Source organism: Astyanax mexicanus, chromosome 11 (assembly GCF_023375975.1).
Source record: "Astyanax mexicanus isolate ESR-SI-001 chromosome 11, AstMex3_surface, whole genome shotgun sequence".
In the NCBI taxonomy this organism is placed as follows: domain Eukaryota; kingdom Metazoa; phylum Chordata; class Actinopteri; order Characiformes; family Acestrorhamphidae; genus Astyanax; species Astyanax mexicanus.
In genome coordinates, this window is record NC_064418.1 from 2,477,501 (window position 1) to 2,503,446 (window position 25,946).

The 25,946-nt window shown below is 38.0% G+C and overlaps 1 protein-coding gene across 2 annotated transcripts in view; it reads left to right on the plus strand.

Moving 5' to 3' along the window:
• Nucleotides 1-25,946, plus strand: part of il1rapl1a (interleukin 1 receptor accessory protein-like 1a) — a 136,165-nt gene that overhangs the window by 100,080 nt on the left and 10,139 nt on the right. For both annotated transcript variants that reach the window (XM_022665609.2, XM_022665611.2), the window contains exons 7-8: nt 15,388-15,520; nt 25,173-25,318. In XM_022665609.2, coding sequence (XP_022521330.2) covers nt 15,388-15,520; nt 25,173-25,318 — 279 coding nt within the window. The remainder of the gene's footprint in view (nt 1-15,387; nt 15,521-25,172; nt 25,319-25,946) is intronic.

A 25,946-nucleotide genomic window follows, 5' to 3' on the forward strand; every position in this document is an offset into this window, starting at 1 on the left:
TCTAAAACGTATAGTATCGATATATAAATATATCAATTATTGCCAATACACATCCCTAGAATACATTCAGTCACACACACACACACACACACACACACAGCCCTGAGTGTCAGATCCATCACGTGTGTATTGCTCTGCTGTGACCCAGGCACTGTCCTGTTTTCTCCCCTCACTCTGAAGCCACAACATGGCCAGAGTCTGCTCAATATGCTCCAATCTGCTTCTCCGGCCAACACACACACACACGCACACACACACATGCACTGACTTACAGCCAAGTTAACAGACGTGCCTTCATCCAACACACACAGCCATATGCACACACACACACACACACACACACACACACTGTGTCCAGAGAGGATCTGCTTCATGTCTGAGCACCATATGAAGCCTCATTGTTGGGAGATTACTAAATAGGCATTAAGGATTTACAATTGTGTCATTTACTCTAGTCAAGTTCCCGTTTATGAGGACAGACTCTAACCTTAACACACAACTGTCTTATCTGGTGGTACATCGATTATTTTTTTTTTTTTACCAATTATTTATAATTGGTAGTTGACCAGAGGAGGATGGGTCCCCCCCCCCCCCCCTGAGAGTCCTGGTTCTTTCCACCAGTTTTTAATATTAGTTTTTACACTGTGGCTAATGGTTGAGGATTTATATTAACATGTACTTAAAGTAAATTACATAATCGGTCAACACTTTACAATAAGAGTCAAAAGTAACATTGTGTACAACAGTAATAAATATTGTTAGATTCTAATTTTCTTCCATTTGTTCTCCCAGTTTTAGCTATTTTAGCAGCGACTCGGTTCTGATACAGCAGCTCACAGACGCAGCCTTGTGCTAATCCACATCACCCTAAGAGTGATAAGGGGAAAAAAGAGCTCCATCTACTGTGCTCTCTCAGGACTCTCTCAGGACGCTGATGGCAAGCTGCATGACCAGGATTTGAACCAGCTGCTGATCTCCTGATCATAGTGGCAGCACTTTAGACCGCTTTACACATTTACTATAAATTATATATTTTTGCAGATATCTGACGTTAACTACACTTTGATATTACAGAGTTTATGTTACAAAATATACGGATCATGAATCTATTTAAAAAAATTATTTCTCATTTCTTGCAAAGTGCAGTTTTTTATGTACTTTCTGATTGACATGTGACATGTGCAGTTCTGTTCAGTTCAGTTCAGTACGCAGTCTAAGTGCTGAGTGCAGGGAAGCTGCAAATTACAATGCAGAGATTGTTGATAAGTAACGCAGTCATGCTGTTAAATGGAAGTTGGATGAAAAACTGTGATAAAACTACATTTATTATAACTCTAGTCCAAAAAAGTGAGCGTTTCACAGCTTCACAGCCAACTCCAGCCATCTACTGAGAATTCAGTCTTTTGCTGCTGCCTTGACATTAATAGTAACTGTTCCCAGTTCTGTATAGATTTACATTAACAAACAAAAACAATGCAAAATAGACAGATAGACAATACATAGAAAACCTCCAGAATGTGATAAATAGAAATATGGATGATCACAAGCCATCAAATTAAACTGAACTGCTTGAATTTTTGCACCAGGAGTAAAGCAGCATAAAGTTATCCAAAAGCAGTGTGTAAGACTGGTGGAGGAGAACATGATGCCAAGCTGAGATAAAAAATCAGGGTTATTTCATTCAATTGAAGTTGAATCATTAATATTGTTGTAGTTTCTGAATGAATATAACTTAGGTTTTCTTTGCATTATTTTCTATTTTCTGCAAATCTTTATAGAACAGAGAGAAAACCTTCTTAACTTTCAAATAATTTCTATTTGCCCATACATCAAGAAATTTTGACACAGTGTAAAGAAGAGTTGGTTTGTTCAAATTATGCAGCAAACAAAAAATCGACAAAAATGGAGATACTTGTTTTTCATTGTACAGCAAAGAAATACATGTTTTAAATGCAAATATTTTTATTTGGAATTTGAGGGAAATGTAATAAATTCCTATACATAGTACAATTAGAGAAACTGACCAATTTAAAGACACGGTTCTGATACATCAGCTCACAGACGCAGCCTTGTGCTGATCCAGATCACCCTTGGAGTGATAATGGGAAAGAGAGAGCGCTATCTAGTGTACTGTACCCACCCAGAGAGAGAGAGAGAGAGAGCAAGAGAAAGACCAATTGTTCTCTCTCAGGACTCCGGCAGCTGATGGCAAGCTGCATGTACAGAATTCGAACCGGAATTCGATCTCCTCCCAATCATAATGGCAGTGCGGATTCCAGACCTGTATAATTTAATTGCACAATTTCTTCAACATTTAATGTAAAATTTAAACCCTAATCGATTTCCAAGCACAATGCTGGTACTTGTGATGATTCGATTCTTCTCTTATTTAAAGAGCATAAAGTGAGAAAAAATATGTTTAAAATACACCCTGCCTTTTATTATCGCTGATAACAGCAGCAACAGCAGCTTCTGAGTGTTACAACAGGATCGTTTCCGAAGCTGTTTATAAACTCATGTAAAGCAGCGATGTGTGGGAGAGACTCCCATCCTGCTGAAACAATGGAATATATTACACACTACAGCAGCAGCACCACTACTGCAGCAGCAGCTCCACCGTACAGGGGGCCAATCAGTAAACACTAAAACACACACACACACACACACACACACATTATACAAGATCTACACTGGAACAGAAATAACACAGAGAGAAGGAGGAGAAGATACACACACACAGACAGATAGACAGAAAATAAGAAAGAATAAGAAAGAGAGAGAGAGAAAAAACAGAAGGAAACACTAGTGGGGGAGGAGAGACATGAGTGAGGTGTGGAACAGAAGGAATAAAAAAAAACACGTAACTTTGAGTAGGAGCCATTTTTCGTCAGGATTTACGCAAAAAGACGAACGAACAGAAATAGACCAAACAGAGCAGAGACAGAGAGAGAGAGAGAGAGAGAGAGAGAGAGAGGGAGAGAGAGAGAGAGAGGGAGAGAGAGAGAGAGAGAGAGAGAGGGAGAGAGAGAGAGAGAGAGAGAGAGGGAGAGAGAGAGAGAGAGAGAGAGAGAGAGAGGGAGAGAGAGAGAGGTCAGGGTGTAACTTCTCAATTCTCAAATCACAATTCAGTTCAAATGAGCTTCACTCGGCTTCTGAACTGAAGTGAAATGAAGAAATTAAATTAAATTAACCCTTTTAGACCCGAATGATGTTGCAGTGATGGAAAGAATGCTGTTTTCTGCATCTCTAATGCACAGAAAAAGAAGACCCTTCTTAACAATGTTCTGTTATAAAATGATAAAATTAATATAAAAACGATTGATCGCAGAGCGGAGTGGTCCAGTGCTGCCACTATGAGCGGGAGGTCGCAGGTTCGAACCCCCCCTCATGAAGCTTTAACATCAAGCTGCTGGCGCTCAGAGGGAGCACAATTGGCCCTGCTCCCTCCGGGTGGGTACAGTAGATGGCGCTCTCTCCCCACATCAGTCCTAGGGTGATGTCTGCAGCACAGGGCGTCTGTGAGCTGATGTATCAGAACCGAGTCGCTGCGCTTTCCTCCAAGAGCGCTGTAATGCTGCTCGGCAATGCTACAGCAGCAGCAGCAGCTCAAAAAGAGGTGGAGTCTGACTTCACATGTATCGGAGGAGGCATGTGGTAGTCTTCACACTCCTGGTGTGTTGGGGCATCACTAGTGATAGGAATATATATATATTGACCGCATTGGAAGGCAGTGTTTCTTCATAAATCACCCCAAAATATGATTTAAAAAATGTTCTAAATCACATAAAATTTAATTTAATTGTAAAGATGACGATGAAGGAGGGGCTAAGCTGTTGTTTCATTGGCTGACTCATGCATGGTCTGTTCTGATGGACAACAGAACTCAATTGGTGTTAAGGGCAACATAAAGGAAAATATACACTTTAAACCCATACGTTGTTTGAACTCAAATGATTTAAGTCTGTTTTACATAAATTTGTATATTTCTAAACAATACTCAATTACTCAATTACAATTGAGTTAGTTGAACTGAATTTGTGGGCACATATACTGTACTATTCAAACTGAGATCTTTAAGTTGAACCAACTTATAATAACTGAGTTTAGTCTGTTTCCATTAACAGCTTCTTTTTCATTGGCTTCTGTCACAATCTATTTGCATACTGGGTGTGTCCAACAGTTTTTGACAGATACTCACCATCAGTGTGTAGTGATTCCCCCCCTGGGCTACCTTAGAAATAAATCCCTTAAATAAAGTTCCCTTTTAGTTGTAATAACTTGATGTTTTAATTTATGCTAATTTAAGTTTTCATTCTCCATTACTTAACTTTTTTATATGGCGAACGGTTTCCTCAATATTTTTTAAGTAAATTCAGCTTATTCAGGCTCACAGTGTATGATGTCCACTGTATTGGATCCAGGGTCTTAAAGGGTTAAACTGAATTGCTCTGTTCTCAGTTCCATCCTTTAGGAAGTACAGAGATGACAATTTACGCATATACACACTCATATACACACACACTAACACACACACACATATAAGGACAGATTGTGTTTTTTGCGGAGGTATTCAAAGGACACTTCTTAATATTAATCACACTCTCCAAAAATAATACAGTTGTTGCTAAGCAACGCCCAGGCCTCCTCGGGCGATGAAGGAATTTCTCTAAATAAACAGCGTTTCCTGTACGATATCTGCCGTCGCGTTACTGAAGGCTGAAACACACTCCGCGTGAACTGACACACGCGCTCTTCGTTTGATGCCTGGTTTGATTGAATGCAGCTGTCTGTCAGTCTTAGAAAAAAAAACAGAGAGACAGAGAGAGAGAAAGTGTGCGATCAAATGATTTAAAATAATCATAAACGCCCACACACCTTCACAACCACAACGACAAGATACATACGCTCTATAAACTGCCTGTTATACACCACGTCTAGAGTCGTGCACCATGTGCACCATGAGGTGTACCGCTGTGCTATTCTACTACATACATCTCTGGAAAAAAAAAAAAAAAGAGAGACACTTACAAAGGATGAGTTGAAATGAGTTGACCTCCAAAGCTCAGAAATCAATATTTGGTGAAATAACCCTGGTTTTTAATCATGAAAACCCTGGTTTTTATGCATCTTAGCATCATGTTTTCTCCTCCACCAGTCTTACACACTGCTTTTGGATAACTTCATGCTGCTTCACTCCTGGCTGGTGCAAAAATTCAAGCCGTTAAGCTTGATTTAATGATCACAAGCCATCAAACCAAGCTGAACTGCTTGAATTTTTGCACCAGCCAGGAGTGAAGCAGCATGAAGTTATCCAAAAGCAGTGTGTAAGACTGGTGGAGGAGAAAACATGATGCCAAGATACATGATTAAAAACTGTGATTAAAACCAAACCAGGGTTATTCCACCAAATATTGATTTCTGAACTCTTAAAATTTTATGGATATGAACTTGTTTATGAGACTAATCATATAAATACCTGAGGGTTCAAATACTCTATATACTTCATACAGTGTGTGTATACACTATATACATTTACACACACATAAACAGAAGGCAATATAAATAGAGAGAGAGAAAGAGACAGGTAGAGTGAGAGAGTGAGAAAGGGATTGAGAAAGGAGGGATGGCGAGGGATTGTGATTGATTATAGATGGACAGATAAGAGTAAATCCCTCGTTTCTTTGGTAAATGCTGTACTCTCCTGTGTGTGTGTTTGTGTGTGTGTGTGTTTTCGTGTGTGTGTGTGTGTCTCGTGAGGTTATGCCTCTAATCAAGCACATACACTCCTGTTAGACCGGCGTGACCTTTGAGGCGTTGGCAGTTTCAGGCTGACCTTTAAGAGTGAGTGTGTGCAGGCTGGAGTAATGTTCACCATAATGGAGGATAATGTGGATGCTGCTCAGGCTGTGTGTGTGTGTGTGTGTGTGTGTGTGTGTGTGTGTGTGTGTGTGTGTGTGTGTGTGTGTGTGTTTGTGCATTCTCTTTCTTTCTCTCTTTTTCTCTCATTCTATCTCATCTTTCTCTCTGTTGTTACTCCTGATTCTCTCAAAATTCATCCTTTACTACAAATATTTCTTCATGTTCATTCTTTCTTTCTTTCTCCCCCCTTTCTCTCTCTCTCTCTCTCTCACTTCATTTCTCATTCTGTCTCATCTTTCTCTCTGTTACCCTAATTTTCTCACAATTCTTGTTTGTGCTTTACAGACCCCCCCATTTCTTCCCCCCTACTTTATCTCACTCTTTCTTTATCTCTCCTCTCTCTCTCTTTTTTTCTCTATCTCTTTTTATCTCTCATTTTGTCTCATCTTTCTCTCTGTTATCCCTGATTCTTTCTTTCTTTCTTCCCTTTTTCTCCCCCCTTTCTCTCACTCTGTCTTTCCGTCTCTCTCTCTCTCTCTCTCTCTCTCTCTCTCTCTCTCTCTCTATTTCTCTCTTTATCTTTCTCTTTGTCTCTCACCCATTCATCTTTCTCTCTGTTACTCCTGATTCTCTCACAATTCCTCCTCTGCTACATTTCTTATTGTTCTTTCTTTCTTTCTTTCTTTCTTTCTTTCTTTCTTTCTTTCTTTCTTTCTCTTCTCTCTCTCTCTCTCTCTCTCTCTGCCTTATTATCTTTCTGTTTCTGTTTATGTTTAATTCTCTCACTTTTCCTCCTTTGCTACATCTGTTTCTTTCTTTCTTTCTTTCTTTCTTTCTCTGTTGCACTAGTACATTGCACGCAGGCGTAATACTGTTTAATCTGATGGATTTTCTGACGGAGGTTTTTCTCCTTCTCTATTTTTCTTCTGGTTCTCTCTCTCTTCAGCACAACACGATACACTTGAATGTCATCAGTTTTGTGCAGTTTGTGATTTTTTTTTTCCTCTAAACTTTTAGAAAATCTCCCACACGGGTTCTCAGTTTGAGGGAAACACAGCGCGGCTCAGTCAGTCATCCAGAAAATGTTGAATGTTGCACATGCTCGAACAAACTGCCATTTCTTATTTTTCTGCCCTGCCTTTGTCCCAAAGAATAATCAAATCACATCAAATCAGAGTCAGACAACGCAGCCTGTTTGCTTGTGTTTTTTCATGTTTTTCTGTAGTTTAAAGTGTGATTTTTAAAAAGGTTGTCAGGAAAAAAGTTTCTGTTCAAAACATGACTGTAGTTCAGCCTAAAGAAATTCAGATACGTATTGGGACTTTAGAGATTTTAGCCTGCATTCATTTTAGTCTTAGCTCTGTAAATTCTATTGGCTGTTTCTCAACCCTGAGAAATTAAACACTGGATGCATCTCGATTAATTGAACGTAATAAAGAAGAATACATGCAATCTTTACATATATCAGTTCCACTTTTCCCCTTAGTCCCTTAGTGTCATGTAATGGACTTTCAGCTAATCAAGATTTATTGGAAAGAAAGGGCTTCGAGAGATCCAGCAGGCTAAAGCGCTGCCACAACAATCAGGAGATCTGAAGGAGGTTGGCATCAGCTGCCGGAGCCCTGAGAGAGCACAGTTGGCCTTGTTTTTGTTTTTGAATGAAAAGCATCATGGTTAACTGCAGTTTAGATACACACTCTAGTGTAAATCTAGTTTTATAAAACCTCCTGATGAAGTTTTGTGAAGTCTGAGGCAAGTTTATGGATTACACTAATAGATAGATAGATTTTATCTTTATTTATTTTATCTTTAGTAATAATGTTGCTAATTACTGACTGCACTCTATTTACAGACTGCAGATCCCACTCATAAGTCCCACTGTATGTTTATTTTTTTAATGTTGATGATTTTAGATTATTGAAATAAGTGACAAGACAATAGATTTAGAAATTATTCACTTACATTTAAATATCAAAATGACAGTAAAATAACAACCTGTACTTCTACAGATTGTATGATTATAAATACATTCATATTTGTGTCTGAAGACGAGATAAGAGCTGACTGCTGTCACTCAAACTGGCAGGTTAATGCTGTGTGTTACTGTTGGGTTTACCATTGTTGGTATTATTGTTGCTGCTGCATGATTAGCCCTACCTGGTTTCATTTAGACCTGCCACTTAACAACACACACACACACACACACCCACACGCAATCGACCTACACAGAAAGGGGCGGCCCAGAATATGAACCCCCATTCTATCAGAAGTGACTCCATCAGTGTAGCGTATATCTGGAACACAGTGAATGAGTGATGTGAGTCAAATCTCCCACTGCTCTATTCACACATGACAGCAGGCCTGGATAAGAGCGAGGTTTGGAGGACGGAGAGATGAGAGAGGCTGATGAAGAGATAAAGATAAAGCAGGTGGAAGAAAAGAGAGAGAGAGGAGAGGGTGGAGAGGGGGGGGCGAATGGGGGGTAAAGAGGCTGTATGTTCAATACCTGAGGGAAGAGGCCGCTGGTGAGCTTATATTACACTGACTTTAGATTCATTTTGGAGATTGAAGCTGATTGTCTAGGGAAATGAAGCCTGTGGGTTTATGTGTGTGTGTGTGTGCGTGTGTGTGTGAAGCATCTGCTCTTTGATTTCAGTTATCAAGAATAGCTGGAGGGCACGGTGTGTATGTGTGTCACTTTGTGTGTGTGTGTGTGTGTGTGTGTGTGCTTGTGTATGTGTGTGTGTTTGAAGAGAGATTTTGAATGTGAAGTAGCTGCTGCTCCTTTGTTCTCCTCCGTTCACCTGGACCAGTGCTGAGGATGGTTCTGGTGTGTTGGGGTTGTGTAAGGGCCGCTGAGACAGGGACTCTTATTATGTCATCAGAAAGGAGGATTAAGCGGAGGACAGAGAGGATGAAAGGAGGAGGGGAAGGGTAAGCCTACCTGTTCACAAAGGAGGGGGTAGGAATGGACCAAACGTCTGGCAACCCAAACGTTTTGGTCGATAAACATGGAAAAAAGGCTGAATAATTTATACAGAGCAATTTATAACCAATTTATTAATTTACTAATTTAATATAATTTTAATAGTCATTGTAAATTGCAGTTATATTCCACCAGTCTAACACACTGTCCTCCCCTCCCCCTGCAACAGCAGGCAGGGATCTGGCAGCAACAGCCGACAAACGGCAGGTTTAAGTTCATTTTTACACTTTTTTTACATACTGGATTTTACAGACCGAATTATAAGTTTTATATTATATGTTTAAAGCGGCACTAGTAAGGAACAAGGGTGGCGCCATGTTTCCCTTCTAATTTTGGCAGGTCTTGACGCTGTAGTTCTAAAAATAATAATAATAATTCTTTCTAAGTCAAATGAGCACTGGAGGTTAATTTTTCACAGATTTCTCCCCTGAAAACTGTTTATTTAGGTGCGTAAAACACTTCTGTTTATTTACAGTAAGCTTCAATTTTTTTTGCATTTTAGTGCAATTAGCAGCAGTGCAAGCTGTAGTTAGCAGCACTTAGCTCTAATAAATGCCACCCGACAGCGCTACACTGAGGAACCCTGAATATTCCTGTAATCCAGGTTGTTATTAGCTAGTGGTTCATCCCACATAGCTTTTTTTATTGTGGAAAACGGTGCTGCCACTATGATTAGGAGATTGCAGGTTCAAATCCCGTTCATGCAGCTTTGCTATCAGCTGCTGGAGCCCTGAGAGAGCACAATTGTCCTTGCTCTCTCTGGGTGGGTAATTATGTTGTTGGCCCTCTTTCCCCTCATCACTCCTAGGGTGATGTGGATCAGCACAAGGCTGCATCTGTGAGCTGATGTATCAGAACCGAGTCGCTGAGCTTTCCTCCGAACGTTAGCGCTTTGCTGTGATGCTGCTCAGTAATGCTGATCAGCAGCAATTCAAAAGGAGGCAGAGTCTAAATTCACATGTGTCGAAGGAGGCATGTGCTTGTCTTCACCCTCCTGGTGTTGGGGGAGTCCTAATGAGTGTGGTTTAAAAAAAAAAAAAGACAAAAAAAGACTTTGTTTGGCCAAAACTCAAATTGCGATATGTAGCATAAAAATGTACATCCCATTTATTTCAGCAAACATCATCCCCACTGTGAAGCATGGGGGTGGCGGCACAAAGTTCTTAATACGGTTGGGTTGATACTCCAGTAAATGAAAATACTGCAGTGTTTAACAGTATAGAAATATATAATAATAGAATCTGTAAATAAAGAACAACTACTTGTGAATGTAAAATGTGAAGTAGCTGCTGCTCCTTTGTTCTCCTCCGTTCACCTGGACCAGTGCTGAGGATGGTTCTGGTGTGTTGGGGTTGTGTAAGGGCCGCTGAGACAGGGACTCTTATTATGTCATCAGAAAGAAGGAATCAGCGGAGGACAGAGAGGATGAAAGGAGGAGGGGAAGAGTACCTGTTCACAAAGCACTGATCTTTACCGCTAATTAAAGTTCCCCACTGGACAGCTGAGCAGAAGAACAAGCGAGGAGAAGAATAGAGAGAGAAAGAGGAGAGAAAGAGAGAAGTGAAAAGGTCTTTACGGCCTTTTGAGACAGACTGCAGTCTGTGCAGAAAAACTGTGTTACGCTTATCTCTGTCCTCTCTAACGTACCGGCTGCATATTTAATGTGGACAAAAATGTGTGAGTGGTCTCTCTGTGTCTGTATATTTATATATATATATACACAGCTCTATAAAAAATAAGAAACCACTTTTTCTTAGATTTTACCAAATTAAAAAATTAAAAACCTCTGGAATATAATCAAGAGGAAGATGGATGATCACAAGCCATCAAACCACCAAACTGAACTGCTTGAATTTTTTTTGCATAAAGTTATCCAAAAGCAGTGTGTAAGACTGGTGGAGGAGAACATGATGCCAAGATGCATGAAAAAAAAAATGTGATTAAAAAACAGGGTTATTCCACCAAATATTGGTGATATTTCCGAAATCTTAAAACATAAATATAAGTATGAACTTGTTTTCTTTGCATTATTTGAGATTATCTGAAGGCTCTGCATCTTTTTTGTGTGTTTGTCATTTCAGCCATTTCTCTCATACTTATTTTCTGCAAATAAATGCTCTAAATGACAATATTTTAATTTGGAATTTGGAAGAAATGTTATCTGTAGTTTTTCTCAAATGTATACCATTGTAAAGAAAGAAAAGTGTATTAAGTATATATTTTTAAAGTATACTTAACAAGGAAAAGTACATCTTTTTTGCCAGTATATATATTTTCTATCAAGACAACATTTAACCTAAAGCATATTGCTTAAAAAATACATTTTTAAACATACTTAGACCTCGAATTTTGAATGTTTTTTTACTTGTTTTTTATAATTACTTCTTTTTCATTCATTTATTTTTTCATGTTTGAGTATTACAAAACTGTAATTTTTTGTATTTTTTTTCTTATCAACACAACATTTAATTTAAAGCATTTTGCTTAAAAATACATTTTATGGAAATACAAAAAAAAAAAGTATATTTAGTGTGTATTTTTATGAAGCATACTAAATTGAAAATGCGCTTTTAGTATTCTTTACCTGATTTGAAGATACTTTTATTGCTCTTAAGCATACTACATTTTCACAAATAACAAAATCAGAGAAACTGATTCAGTGTGTGTGTGTGTGTGTGTGTGTTTTAGGGAAAATGTCAATTTTAATGCTGGAGTTTGCTCAGTCACTGCAGTGCCTGTGCTCTGTATAGGTAAATGGATGACAAGCACACAGCAAACCCTTGAGTACACACACACACACACACACACACACACACACACTCACATGCACACAGCTGATTGAGGAGTCAGAGCTCCCCCTGATGGCAGGTCGCTGCTGATGTGTAGTGATATTAAATACAGCGGTGATTTATCTGTACTTCTGTAACCTGTCTCCAGCGTTATACACACCTCACAACACCGACCGCAGCTCTTATTAACACACTCAGATAAGCTGCTTATTGTTACTTGATTAAAATTATGATTGCAGGACAGAGGAAAAGAGAAGCGGAAGAGAGAGAAAGCGTTTAATGACCGTGTGCACGTCCCTGTGGAAAGCTGAGGAGAGGTATAAATGATAGTGACAGGTTGGCCTCTGATTGGCTCACTGACAGATATGCCTGCTGCTTCCATACTGTATGCAGTGTAGCACTGACATCACTGCTGACGCACAACAGCTGCACCAGGGATGTGAGCAAGTGTGTGTGTGTGTGTGTGTGTGTGTGTGTGTGCATGCATTTGAAAGTAAGTGTATGAGTGTGTGTATGAGTGTGTTTGTGTGAGTGTGTGTGTGTGAGCATGTGCATGTCAGTCAGAACTACTGACAAGCCCCATATGTGTAAGGCCCACTCATTATCTTATTTTTAGAATGTGTGTGTGTGTGAGAGAGAGAGAGAGAGAGAGAGAGAGAGAGAGAGAGAGAGAGAGAGAGAGGAAAAAAACTATATAGTTTTCCCTCTTAGAAATCATTTGCACATGTTTGGATTTAATGAGAATAAAAATAAAAACATAAAAAAGTACTGCCAATTAGAGCAACCAATATCTTTTTATGCCGGTTATTAAAATTTTAGATTTAAAAGTTTTGATTTATAAAGAAAATGCTTTGCAACATTTCAAAAGTTATAATAAATGTCAGGATTTATGATCAAAACGAAGCCATTTTTAAAGAAAATCAGAAATGTCTTAGAATACCTTATATCTGAACAAAATTCAAAAGATCATATGTATAGTACAAAAATGACTGTCCATTTTTTAAATAAACATAAACATAATTTGCAAAGTGAAATATGAGAGTGGTAGCACAGTGTTGGGGCATTGTGGCTTTATAACAGTAATCCCATATACTGCAATATTTAAAAAATACACACAATACTTAAAAATGTACTCTATATACTTGATATACAGTCATGTAGTGTGTATTCTATATACAGTACAGGCCAAAAGTTTGGACACCTTCTCTTTTTCAATGCGTTTTCTTTATTTTCATGACTATTTACATTGTAGATTCTCACTGAAGCATCAAAACTATGAATGAACACATGTGGAGTTTTATGTACTTAACAAAAAAAAAGTGAAATAACTAAAAACATGTTTTATATTCTAGTTTCTTCAAAATAGCCACCCTTTGCTCTGATTGCTGCTTTACACACTCTTGGCATCATTCTCTCAATGAGCTTCTCAAAGAGGTGGTCACCTGAAATGAAATGAAAGTTTTCCAACCGTCTTGAAGGAAGGAAGGAAGGAGTTCCCAGAGGTGTTTATTAGCACTTGTTGCTCCTTTGTCTTCTTCACTCTGTGCTCCAGCTCACCCCAAACCATCTGGATTGGGTTCAGGTCCGGTGACTGTGGAGGTTCAGCTCATTTTTTGTTAAGTAGATAAAACTCCACATGTGTTCATTCATAGTTTTGATGCTTCAGTGAGAATCTACAATGTAAATGTCAGTCATGAAAATAAAGAAAACGCCAACGTTTTGGCCTGTACTGTACTTGATATACCGTAGTGGGAACCACTTTAAAATAAGACTACCTTTATAAAGGGTTTATAAATGGTTTACAATGAGTTTATTAATGGTTACTAACTAGGTTGTAAATGCCTTAAAAATCATTAATAATCAGTTATAACACATACATAGAAAGGGCAACAATATAGGTGGCTGTGGGTTCACTATTTGACAAACAACAGGCCATAGTCGACCTTTCTACATATGTGTTATAACTGATTATTAATGATTTTTAAGGCATTTACAACCTATTTAGTAACTATAAATAAACTGATTGTAAACCATTTATGAACCCTTTATAAAGGTAGTCTTATAAATCTTTATAAAGTGGTACCCAGTAGTGTGTTTGATTGGTAAAATTTTAGAGATTCCAGTAATAAAACCAGTCAATTCACTGGTTCCATGTAACTAAAAGCAGATTCTCACCTTTATCTGTGTGAAAACTGACCATTTGGTTTACCTGCAGATGTCAAGGCTTGTAAGATGTAAGAAAGTATGGTAGTTTGATTGCCATATGCATGTGGCCAAAATCTAACCTTGATGCTGTAGTTCATTATTTCATTTTTTTTTTCATCTATTGCATAGAACATCAGATGCAACCAGATATATGTGTGTGTAGTGGGAGGAGAGAAATGTGTGTGTGTGTGTGTGTGTATATGCGTGTATGAAAGGAATCTTCAGTGCTATCTGTCTAATGAGCCGCAGACTTGAACGTTGTTAGATGAGCATGAAACACCGGAGCTCATCAGAGAAGAGTAGAAATCTTCACACAACACTCGTAAGCTTTCAGAACAAAATAAGAGAAATCAAAGAACAGAGCGGCTTTAACCCTTTAAAGATCTGTGCTTATTATTTTTTTCGTGCTGTACTCTCTGAATTATACATTATACACTGTTATTATACACTGTTATACACATATAATAATGTAAGGAATTTAATTGGAATATATTCAGTTTATATTTAACAGACTTTAACAGACCTTTTCTTCTTGAAAGAAGAAAAGGGGTATTGAGTAATATAAAATCAGAAAGAAATATATTGTCATTAAGAGCATTATTTAGCAGAAAATGAGAAAGGTCTGACATAACAAATAAAAAGATGCAAAAGAGTTTAGAAATCAAAACCTCGTTGGTTGCATTTTGGCATCATGTTCTCCTCCATCAGTCTTACACACTGCTTTTGGATAACTTTATGCTGCTTTACTCCTGGTGCAAAAAATCAAGCAGTTCAGTTTGGTGGTTTGATGGCTTGTGATCATCCATCTTCCTCTTGATTATATTCCAGAGGTTTTCAATTTGGAAAAATCAAAGAAACTCATCATTTTTAAGTGCTCTCTTATTTTTTTCCATAGCTGTATGTGACTTGTAATATTTACACAGACTATTAACAAACATTACAGTAGAAAAGAAGGTACTATAAACAATTAATAGAATAAGAATATAGTTAAAAGTACTAAAGGAATGAGTAGCATTGAAGAGCGTTAGGAGCTGAGAGATAAATAAAACCTATACTGTACACATATGAATATAATTGTGTCCGAATATGCTGAGGTAGGTTTATATTAAATGTAGTTATAGAAAGTTGCAGATGATGTTAACTTTACAGAAGACTATCTGTACAGCTGTGCAGATAAGCATGGTGCAAGTGAGCAAATTGTAAAATCCAGTCAGTACAGCTCTACGAAGTTTGGAGACTCAGAGGTCTCCACTGTGGTTGAGAAGTGCTACAGCTCTGGGGAAGAAGCTGTTAGCGTGTCGTGTTGTGCTGATTTTGATGGACTGAAGCCTTCTGCCAAAGGGAGAGTCTGGAAGCGGTGATGTCCAGACAGTGGAGCCTCAAAGAGATGTTAAAAAAAGCTGTTGGATATTTTATTTATTTAATATCTAATGTTTGTGAACTTGAATATGGTTTAATGTGGCTCTATCCTGCGTTTGTCTCCCTGAGGGGGAAAATGGGCTCTGCATCATAGGTGATGTTAACTGTGTCCTTCGCTGCCCTGTGCAGGATCTGCGGTGAACCTGACATGCCGTGCGTTCTTTGGGTACAGTGGGGACGTCAGCCCCCTGGTTTACTGGATGAAAGGGGAAAAGTTCATCGAGGACATGGACCAGAGCCGCATCCGAGAGAGCGACATCAGGTGAGACAAGAGTTTTATTGACTCTCTTCATACTAGGCTTGATTCAGCTCTGGACAAAATTAAGAGACCACTTCAGTTTCTGAATCAGTTTCCCTGATTTTGATATTTATAGGTTTATGTTTGAGTAAAATTAACATTTTAGTTTTATTCTGTAAACTACAGACAACATTTCTCTCAAATTCATAAATGAATAAAAATATTTATTTAGAGTAATTTAGAGCATTTATTTGCAGAAAGGGATAAATAATTGAAAAAAAAAAAAAGATGCAGAGCTTTCAGACCTCAAATAATGCAAAAAAAAAACAAGTTCATATTCATAAAGTTCAGAAAAGAGTTCAGAAAAATCAATCAATATTTGGTGGATTAACCCTTGTGGTTTGTAATCACAGTTTTAAACATGCATCTTGGTATCATGTTCTCCTCCTCCACCAGTCTTACACACTGCTTTTTGGATAAAGTTATGCCTAAATTTACTCCTGGTGCAAAAAATTAAAAAAAGTAGTTCAGCTTGGTGGTTTGATGGCTTGTGATCATCCATCTTCCTCTTGTTTATTTATATTCCAGAGGTTTTGAGTAAATTTGGTAAAATCAAAGAAACTCATCATTTTTAGGTGAACTACAACCAGCCAGCAGAGGCACTAGACCTGTAATTAGGGGTGGGCGATATGGCCCTAAAATAATATCATGATATTTCATGGTATTTTTGCGATAAAGATACTCTTGCTAAAAATACACTAGTGCAAGAAAATGAAAATTTAATTTTATTATTGCATACAATATGATATGGTATATGATTTAACTGAGATATTAAAATATACAAGAATTTTATCAGATTTATAACAGACGTATATATATATATATATATATATATATATATATATATATATATATATATATATATATATATATATATATATATATATATAATGGGAATGAGAACAGTATGAATTTTTCTTTTGATAAAAAACAGCAAAAACAAAAAAGTAGAACCCTGATGTGAAATTATTGCATATATAAAATATAGCACACCCCTACCTGTAATGCATGTTGCACTGTCACTGGCAGTGTGTTTTGTACAGTCATTGGTAAGATGGTAGCATAATAACAGGCTGTGTACTTTAAAATCGGATCACGCTGCCTCTGTTAGATAACACTCTATTTGTGTTAACACGTTTTTTTATTTTTTTATTTTTTGAGAGAGAGAGAGAGAGAGAGTACTCCAATCTAGGGCAAATGCTCTGCAGACCATAAATTGTATACGTTCTAATCTCCATTAATTAAGACATCAAAACAGTATATTTACACCTTAGGGACTCTTCACCCTCTTCTCTTTTTCCCTCTCTTATTCTCTTATTCTTTCTTTCTTTCTCTGATCTGAAAACTGAGTCGCTCTTAAATAATTCACCGTATCTCACACTGAGTGCATGGTATATCAATAATGCAGCTGATCAGCTATGCACACTGAGTGTGGATGAGAGAGGCTCCTCAAGGGCCGTGTACACAAAACACTCTACACTCCGCACAGTAGAACAGTGCAGATCACTTAACCACGGGGAACTGCCACGCTTCATTTCATCATTTCATCTACTCGCAGAGAAGAAGAGAAGAAGCTCACTTTCAGACCTTTATGCTACAAAGCATACTTATGGGGATTAGATGCTCCTGTCTTTACGCTCCACTCAGACATTATTGCTGAGTCAAAATCTGCCAGAATCCCAAAGTATAGCTCAGAATTTACTAATAGACTGTAATAGACAGTGTTTTCTCTATAGTCGTTTCACTGCTTTCTGTGCTGATTCTTTCTGTGGTTAAAACTAGTGTTGCATGAATAGAGGTGGACGATCTGGCCCTAAAATAATATCACGATAATTTATGGTATTTTCGTGATGACAAAACACTGAATTAAAAAAAAAATGATCAAGAAGTATCTCCTATAAAAAAGGAATTTTTTTTTTCACTGCATACAATATGATATGATATGGCACACCCCTAACTGAGATATGAAAAAAAAAATAATACAAGAATTTTATCAAATTTATAACAGTAGAAGTCAATGATCCAGAATGTCATGATACTGATAATAATAATGAACTCCAAATATCTCCATATATTCAGGATTAAAGTAAAATAAATAAAACTGGACATATATAATCTGTCTCTAATAGATAATGTATATAATAGGAAATGAGAACAGTCTGAATTTTTATTTTGCTAAAAACAGCAAAAAAGTAGTATAATAATGTGATAATTAGGGGTGGGTGATATGGCACCATATTCCAGGGTATACTATTGTACACGATATAAAAAATGTTGGCGATATTATTGTGTACGAAACGTTTTTCAGCATTTTGTCACCTTACAACCACAACTAAACAATTAATGATAGATCAACACAAAGTAGCACTAAATTGTTAGGAGAAAATTATTTTTTATCATGGTTTTTAACATTTTAATCAAATAAAAATCTAAAAAAAGAAGTGTGGCGTGCAAAAGTATTTAGCCCCCGCCTATATCAAAACTAAGGAGGTACTAGGTGTACTAGGGCTAGTCAAAAGAGTAGTCAAAACATACAAAAATGGATCGGAAACAAAAGAGTGATAAACAAATGAATGGTGAGGTAGAAGAGCTACTAACTCGATTGAATACCAACCAACGAAGAGAAACAGGTGTGTGTAATCAGAAACTTGGCGAGTTAGAACGCCGTAGAGTCACGTGATCAGCCGAGTGGTGTGGTGAAGCTTTAAAGGTTGTGGAGAGCCGCTGTGCACCTATAAATATGTTCCTGTGATTGAGATTCCTAGACTATTATTTATTAACAATTTTGAGAAGACCAATCACAATCACAGACCAATTAACCTGCTTCTGTTCCTTCCTTTTTAATGTCTTGAAGGATAGTTTTGCTTCATCTTTTGATTGGACACTTGTGACACTTGACATAAGTGGGAGAAGGTGGATCTTTGTTAATATGTGGGGCTCTACACAGACTTTTAAAGTCAATATTGTCAATTACGTCAACCAATCGCTATACTTTAGTTTTGCAGCCCATGCTGGCGACTCTATTATAGAGGTGTAGATGTGAGACAGCAGCTCCTGAGGCAGGTTGAACTTCTTCATCAGGCACAGGGAGCCCATCCTCTACTGGGCTTCCTTTTTGTGGTGGATGTTGATGTTGCACCTCAGGTCCCTGAAGATCTCAGGAACTTCAGAAGAATGGTGAGCGCTAGCTGTGGAAGCTTCTGCTGAAGTTCATCATCTTCTCCACTGTTTTGAAGAAATTCAGCTCTGCGGTTTCTGTGAATTCTCCAGAGGAGCAGATGTTTGCCCACCCATCTGTAAGCAGGCTCATCATTATCACGGATGCGTCCGCTGATGTCTTTAGTGTCATCTGCGAGCTTCGGAGCTGCATTATTTGACAGAGGGGTTTGCGGTGATGCAGTCATTAGTGAATAGTGAGGAGAGCAGTGCCGTGAGAACCAATCCAATCCACAGGGGGGAACCATTACTGATTGTTTGAGTGTCTGAGAATTTCCCTCACCTGCAGCCTCACCCACTGCTCTCTGAAAAACTGATGATCCTCTGGCAGCTGGAGGAAGGCGTGCTGAGTTGAGAGGGTTTATTGTAGAGTATTTCTGGAATTGCATTCAGTGATTTCCTTCTGAAATATTAATAGGAGATTTGTCCACTATATACTGCAGGAACAGCCTTTAGTCTACTGAAAAAAAGGTTTACACTCAGTGATATAGCTCAAACATATCTGTGAGGGTTTAAAGTGGGGCTGTCAATGCTAAAGCGTTAGCGCATGTGATTAATTTGTGATTAAATTGGTTTTATAGCACAATAATTGATTGTGGTGACGGACAGTTCTGGTGGAAACAGGAGAGTTGAGGTGCACATTGAATTCTGCGTGATTTGATCAGCCGTGGTTTTATGTTTTTTGGATACAATCCCGGTTAGCACCCGAACATCCCTTTCAGACAGCTTCCTCTTACAGCGTCCACAGTTAATCCTGTTGGATGTGGTTGGTTCTTCTTGGTGGTATGCTGACGTTACCCTGGATACCGTGGCTCTTGATGCATCACAAAGACTTGCTGTCTTGGTCACAGATGCTCCAGCAAGACGTGCACCAACAATTTGTCCTCTTTTGAACTCTGGTATGTCACCCATAATGTTGTGTGCATTGCAGTATTTAGAGCAGAACTGTGCTCTTACCCTGCTAATTGTACCTTCACACTCTGCTCTTACTGGTGCAATGTGCAATTAATGAAGATTGATCACCAGGCTGCTCCAATTTAGCCATGAAACCTAAAATCCCACATTAAAATAATGTCAGGTGTTTCAGTTTCATTGTCCAACCCCTGTATTAGCCAGATTCTATACTGTACGAACAAACGCTGACTCTGCTGCTCAATGCTGTTTACATGCAAAGTATGTGCAGCAATCACTGTGATGTTGCAGAAGATTACTGAAACAATGCCACAGTAAATGCGTAAAAAGCTGCAATCAAAGCTAAAGACAATTTAAACAAATATTAGAATGAGCGCTATTGATATAGATAAACAGCTGCTGCTGCTGAGCTTCCTGATGGTCAGGCAGCCCGGTCTGGTCAGTGCCCTGCCGTGGGTTAACACACTGACGGCTGTTAGCAGAAGAGGAAGTGGCTTGGCCCGTGTCAGCCGTGACCTTCCCTGCAGCAGAATGGCACGGTGCAGCAGAGGAAAAGGAGGACACACGGTTTGTCATTGATATCTGTGACTGTGGGTTCTTGATCTATGTGGACATGCTGCCAGTGTGAACTTCCAAAACTAAAAATGAATAAAGTGTTTCTGACGCTGTCAAAAGGCTTCGTCTGAACAAGAAGCCATCGACCGCTTTAAGACTTTGAGACGGCGTGGAGGGCACTGTAGAAATCGGTGAAAAAAGACCTTCTGTCTGGCAGCACTGTCTGCTTTCTAAGACTTATGACGGCGGATCTGCCTTTGGGGGGATACTTCTGAGAAACCGCAAATGAGAAGATCAGTTTTTCAAAAGCTACCTGTCCTGTACTAAAAAAAAAATGTCTCGATCTTTTTCCACACTTTTGATACTGAATCAATCAAACTTGCTAACTTGCTAAATGTGTGGCATTAGATTAATGAGCAAATGTTAACATTCGTTTGTGTTTATTTAGCAAATAAGAAAGTCATGCAAATCTAATGCCCCTGTGTGAAAAGTAATTGCCTATGACATTTGTGAAGTTCCCCATGTGAAAAAGGCGCAATAAGTGTGACATTTATGGAGTTTCCAATATGAACTATTCATTACACGCCCTGCCATTCTGCCTCGGCGCTGTTTGGCTACACAATTGTTAAATCACTTCTTTTTCTTATAAAAAAAAACACTTTATTTATTTATAGCTGTCTTTTTTATTTAATCCTCTTCGACTGATTCGGTCGTGATAAAGTTTCACCTTGAAGACAAATGGCCTGAGAAATACTGGTTTTTGGAAGCGATTAAAGTTTTATTATTGCAGGATCTACTTTAATGCTGGAATCACACTGAACTTGTGTTAAGAACACAGTTTTAAGTATTAATATACCAAAAAATGTGACAGGAAATATTTTTTTCCAGATTATATGGAGCATGTATTATGTAGAAGTTTCTGTATGCGTACTACAAAGCAAATTGGGACAGTTTTCAAAAACTATTCAAATTATTTGCTGGTGAAAACTTTTCTGTAAGATTGTGGCATCTGGTCTATAAAAGACCAAAATCAAATGATTTTGGAACAGAGAATATACTTTTTAGCTAGGTCGATTGAACCACTCATTCAGCTTTTGATGCAGCATTGCCGAGTAGCATCACAGCGCTAACGCTCGGAGGAAAGCACAGGGTTCTGATACATCAGCTCACAGATGCAGCCTCGTGCTGATCCACATCACCCTAGGAGTGATGAGGGGAAAGAGTGCCATCTACTGTACACACCCAGAGAGAGAGCAAGGCCAATTGCCATTTGATGGCAAGCTGCATGACCAGGATTTAAACCCGATCATAGTGGCAGCACTTTAGATCGCTGGACCACCCTGTGTCCCTTAAATCTAAGCTTAACCTACACCTTAATCTATTCCTTAACTTAAGCTAAACCCTTACCTAAACCTCACCTCCTACAATCCAACCTAAATTTAGCCTAAACCTCAACCTTTTAACCTAAACTTCATCTTCTACCCCTAAACACTAAACCTAAATCCTAGCTACAGCAGCTTTGTCTAAACCTAAACATAACCTAAATCTAAACGTATTCTAAGCTAAAACTAATCCTAATCCTGTTTTTTGTGCTTAAGTTTTCATCCATTCATTTTTTAACTGAAAAAAACAGAATGCATGTTACTGCAGAGACTCTCTATTTCTCAATTCTTTTTCAAGTACAGTTTTGTGTATTTGGTGAAATAGCGCCCCTAGTGGACGAGACCTATATATATATATATATATATGTATATATATATATATATATATATATATATACATATATATATATATATATATATATATATATAGTGTGAATCATAACATTTGTATGGAATATGTGTATACAAATTTGTATTACAAATTTCTTGTGAATTGTAACGGTACAAAATGCACAAAATTTACGTTATAGTTTTCTTCCAGTGTTTTTCCAGTAAATTTATTTTACATTATATACTAACCGAGTTGCATTCTACACACGTTTCTACATATTTCTCGTGGTGCACTTTAGTGATGTACAGTTATGTACAGATTTTATATTATATGAAGTTATATTGTTCTAGTTGGAAATAATTGCTCTAAAAAAGGGTGAAAACAGTATCTTTTTCTGCCCCTTTAGTAACCACTGTATTATAGGAGGTCATTCGTCATTACTTAGAAACTACGTTTTCAATTACGCCCAAATGACAAACCGGCGCGCTGCACGATTCTGCTTCTACACCCAACCTGGGTGGCAACAACCACAGCAAACAGTAATTAATGACTTGCAAAGAGGTTTTCCTCAGCAGAAACAGAATCAATTCAGCATTGATTGTGTTCAGTTAATGCAGGGAAATGTGGGTGTAAAATTAGATTAATAACGCAAGTGAATACATTTGCCATTAATTATGGACCGGCCGAGTCAGCATTTTCTAACGTCCCATAATCAAATTATTCAGCCGTGTGAAGGTTTTAAGTGAATGCTCCATTGTAGCTCTAAGCCAAACAGTTGTGTTCAACAGAGTGTAAGAGAAGACTATAACCTTTTAAAACCTTTTTAAAAATCATTTTTGTGAGATTTTTTTTCCTGTGTCCTGAGCTAAATGAGCTTCAACAGACTTCAGAAGAGCAGGAATATAGCCAACTTCAGATTTAACTCTTTCAGACCTGGATTATATTTTTTATGTGGAAAAAATATAAAAATGCTGTATTCTGTGTGTATAGCATACACAATAATTACTCTAAAACTCTGAACATAAAATCTATATAACAATGAAATCCAGTAAGATTTGTAAAATATGTAAGTGATTGAAAACCTGTGTTTAACATTTTTATTTTATTTGTATTATATTTGATATTGACCTTATATCACAAATCATTTATAAACATTAAAATAAACATGATAATTAAGCAATAATATGCAAGATGGAGTGCTATAATGTGTAATATTGGCGCTGTAATATGACCATAGCACAGCAGTGCCAATATTACACATTATAGCACTTCTTCTCGTGTATTATTGCTTATTTATCATGTTTATTTTACTGTTTATGAATGATTTGTGATATACGGTCCAATATGAAATATAAAATAAAAATGTTAAACACAAGCTTTCAATACAATAAACATAAAAAAAAATCACTTACATCCCTCAGTTTACTGGATTTCACTATTATATAAATTTTATGTTAAGAGTTTTTGAGTACTTTTTCTGTGTGCTTTACACAAACTTCGAGTTCATTATTGCAATTATACCACAGTTCTTTTAAAAAATATGTTTATTAAAAGATTTTAAAGAGTTGAAGAGGAGGAGAAAATACAGTATGATCTGTTTGCTTATAAAAACTCTGCCAGTTAAAATAGTTCCATTGCTGCTTTGTTTGTAGCTGCACTGTTGCTGTTTGGCTTGTAAGCGCTGCATCGTTGATAGGTTACCTGTATGTGGCGAAGTAATACTGTATATAGAGAGCTTCAGTTCCAGTGCATTACCGGCTGATAACGGCACTCATAGAACATAGCCTCTCAGCCAATCACATTGCAGGGTCGGAACTAGGAAAAAAGGTTATAATGACTATTGTACAGCATTAAACAGTTATAATCACATCCTGGGGATATTATGTGAAATTAGAAATTAAGAAAATATACATTTTCTGTTTACCTGTTAGTATCATTGGCTTTATTAGTTCTGTTGCATGTGTTTCTCTGCTTCAGAGCAAGGATACAGCTTTCAGAGCAGTAAAGTAATCTGGACTGGCTGAATTGTGTTATAGAGTTATATACAGTCTATGTAATTATAAAAAGATGGAAATAATAACACAGCTGTTACAGGATATTGCATCACAGCAGTAGCTATAAATTATAGTGTTTAATGCATTTGTGCCTCAGTGTTTTGTACCTAACTGAGGACAATTTGTCACATACTGTATCTTACTTTAGAAACACATGTGAGCCCACAGTTGTTTATAAAAAAATAGGAAAAACTAGAGACTAGGCAGTGTCTGTGGGTTGCAGCTTTATATCAAGTCATATTTTCTCAGTTTAATCTTTTAAACTTAAAAATAAATATATATTTTTTTTAATCTATTTTTTGTCATATTTGCATCCACCCTGCCATGGAATTCCGTGCTATATTGAATATTGGCACTTGATGAAAACATAGTTGACCTAGAGTTGCAAACACACAATAAGAAATTATTGATATTATTAATTGCTGAATATAGCATGTAGGAAGTTTCTTCATTTGTGCGATTACTGATGTTAAAGGTTACTTTCTTAAAGGGGTGTCCATCCCATGACAGGGACAGATGACAACAGAGTGGACAAGGACACATTTAAATAGTGTTATTAAAAGAGCTAAATGGGTCCAGGAGTCTAAAGCGCTGCCACTATGATCGGGAGATTGATGGTTTAAATCCCAGTCATGCAGCTTGCCATCAGCTGCCGGAGCCCTGAGAGAGCACAACTGGCATTGCTCCCTCTCTCTGGGTGGGTACAGTACAGTAGATGGCACTCTTCTTTCCCCTCATCAGTCCTAGGGTGATGTGGATCAGGACAAGGCTGCGTCTGTGAGCTGATGTATCAGAACCGAGTCGCTGCGCTGCTTTCCTCCGAGCGTTAGCGCTTTGATGCTACTCGGCAATGCTACAGCATCAGCAGCAGTTCAAAAAGAGGCGGAGTCTGACTTCACATGTATCAAATCAAGTGTTTAAGCTGGAAAAAACACATTTTTGTATTAATATTATGAATATTTCAAATTATTAAAGTCTAACATCATTATTTGGAACTTATGGAGGCCAGTGGACAGTACACTGAAGGACAGTGGAGCAAGCTCAGCCATATTTGAAGCTAGATACATTTAAGTTACACACTTTTAATGCAGATTTTGACAATTTGTTCAGATACAGAGGAGCTTTCTGACTGAAATATTGCTTTTTGCTGATTTTTCTGTTTACAGGACCATCCGGGAGCACCTGGGAGAGCAGGAAATGTCCATCACGCTGACGATAGATTCATTAGAGGAGGGTGATCTGGGCAATTACTCTTGTTACGCTGAGAACGGGAACGGACGCAGGCAGGCCAGCATCCAGATCAGCAAACGAGGTATTTACCCAGTCACAAGCGCCACACACGGCACACGCGCAGACGCGGCACACGTGCAGACGCGCAGTATTGCAGTGATAAATAAACAGCAGTAGATTTCCTTCTCCCGCTCCTCCGGGGCTCTTTCGGGCATACATTAGCATCTAAAGTTCCCTTTTAAAACAAACAGCTTTGAAGGCGTCTCATCTCCTCTTCATATGGCAGTTCAGAGGAAGAGACAGCGTCAGGAGATCAGAAATACTGCTTTCACAACTTGCAACAGATAGGCCTGAGCACACACACACTCTCTCACACACACTCGTTTTCTCACCGCCCATATCTTTCCCTCATTAAAATACAGACACTCTCCATTTCCTGATTCTAAAGGTACAGAAACGCTGCACTTCCTGTGGGCTGTGCTGGTGTGCGGCCTCCGCTTTTATGTCCTTCAGATTTATGGTGCAACGAGGAGCGTGCTGTTGCCTCATTTCACTGATTATAAACTGATTATAATCTCTTTGAATTCAGTCATTTTCATCAGTATTCATATTTTCTGTGCACACACACTGTACGATAGCTTCAACTCACCGATCGCTTCTCTGAGTAAGATCAGCTGCTGGGGATCCACTGGTTTGTGCTGGTTTGTACA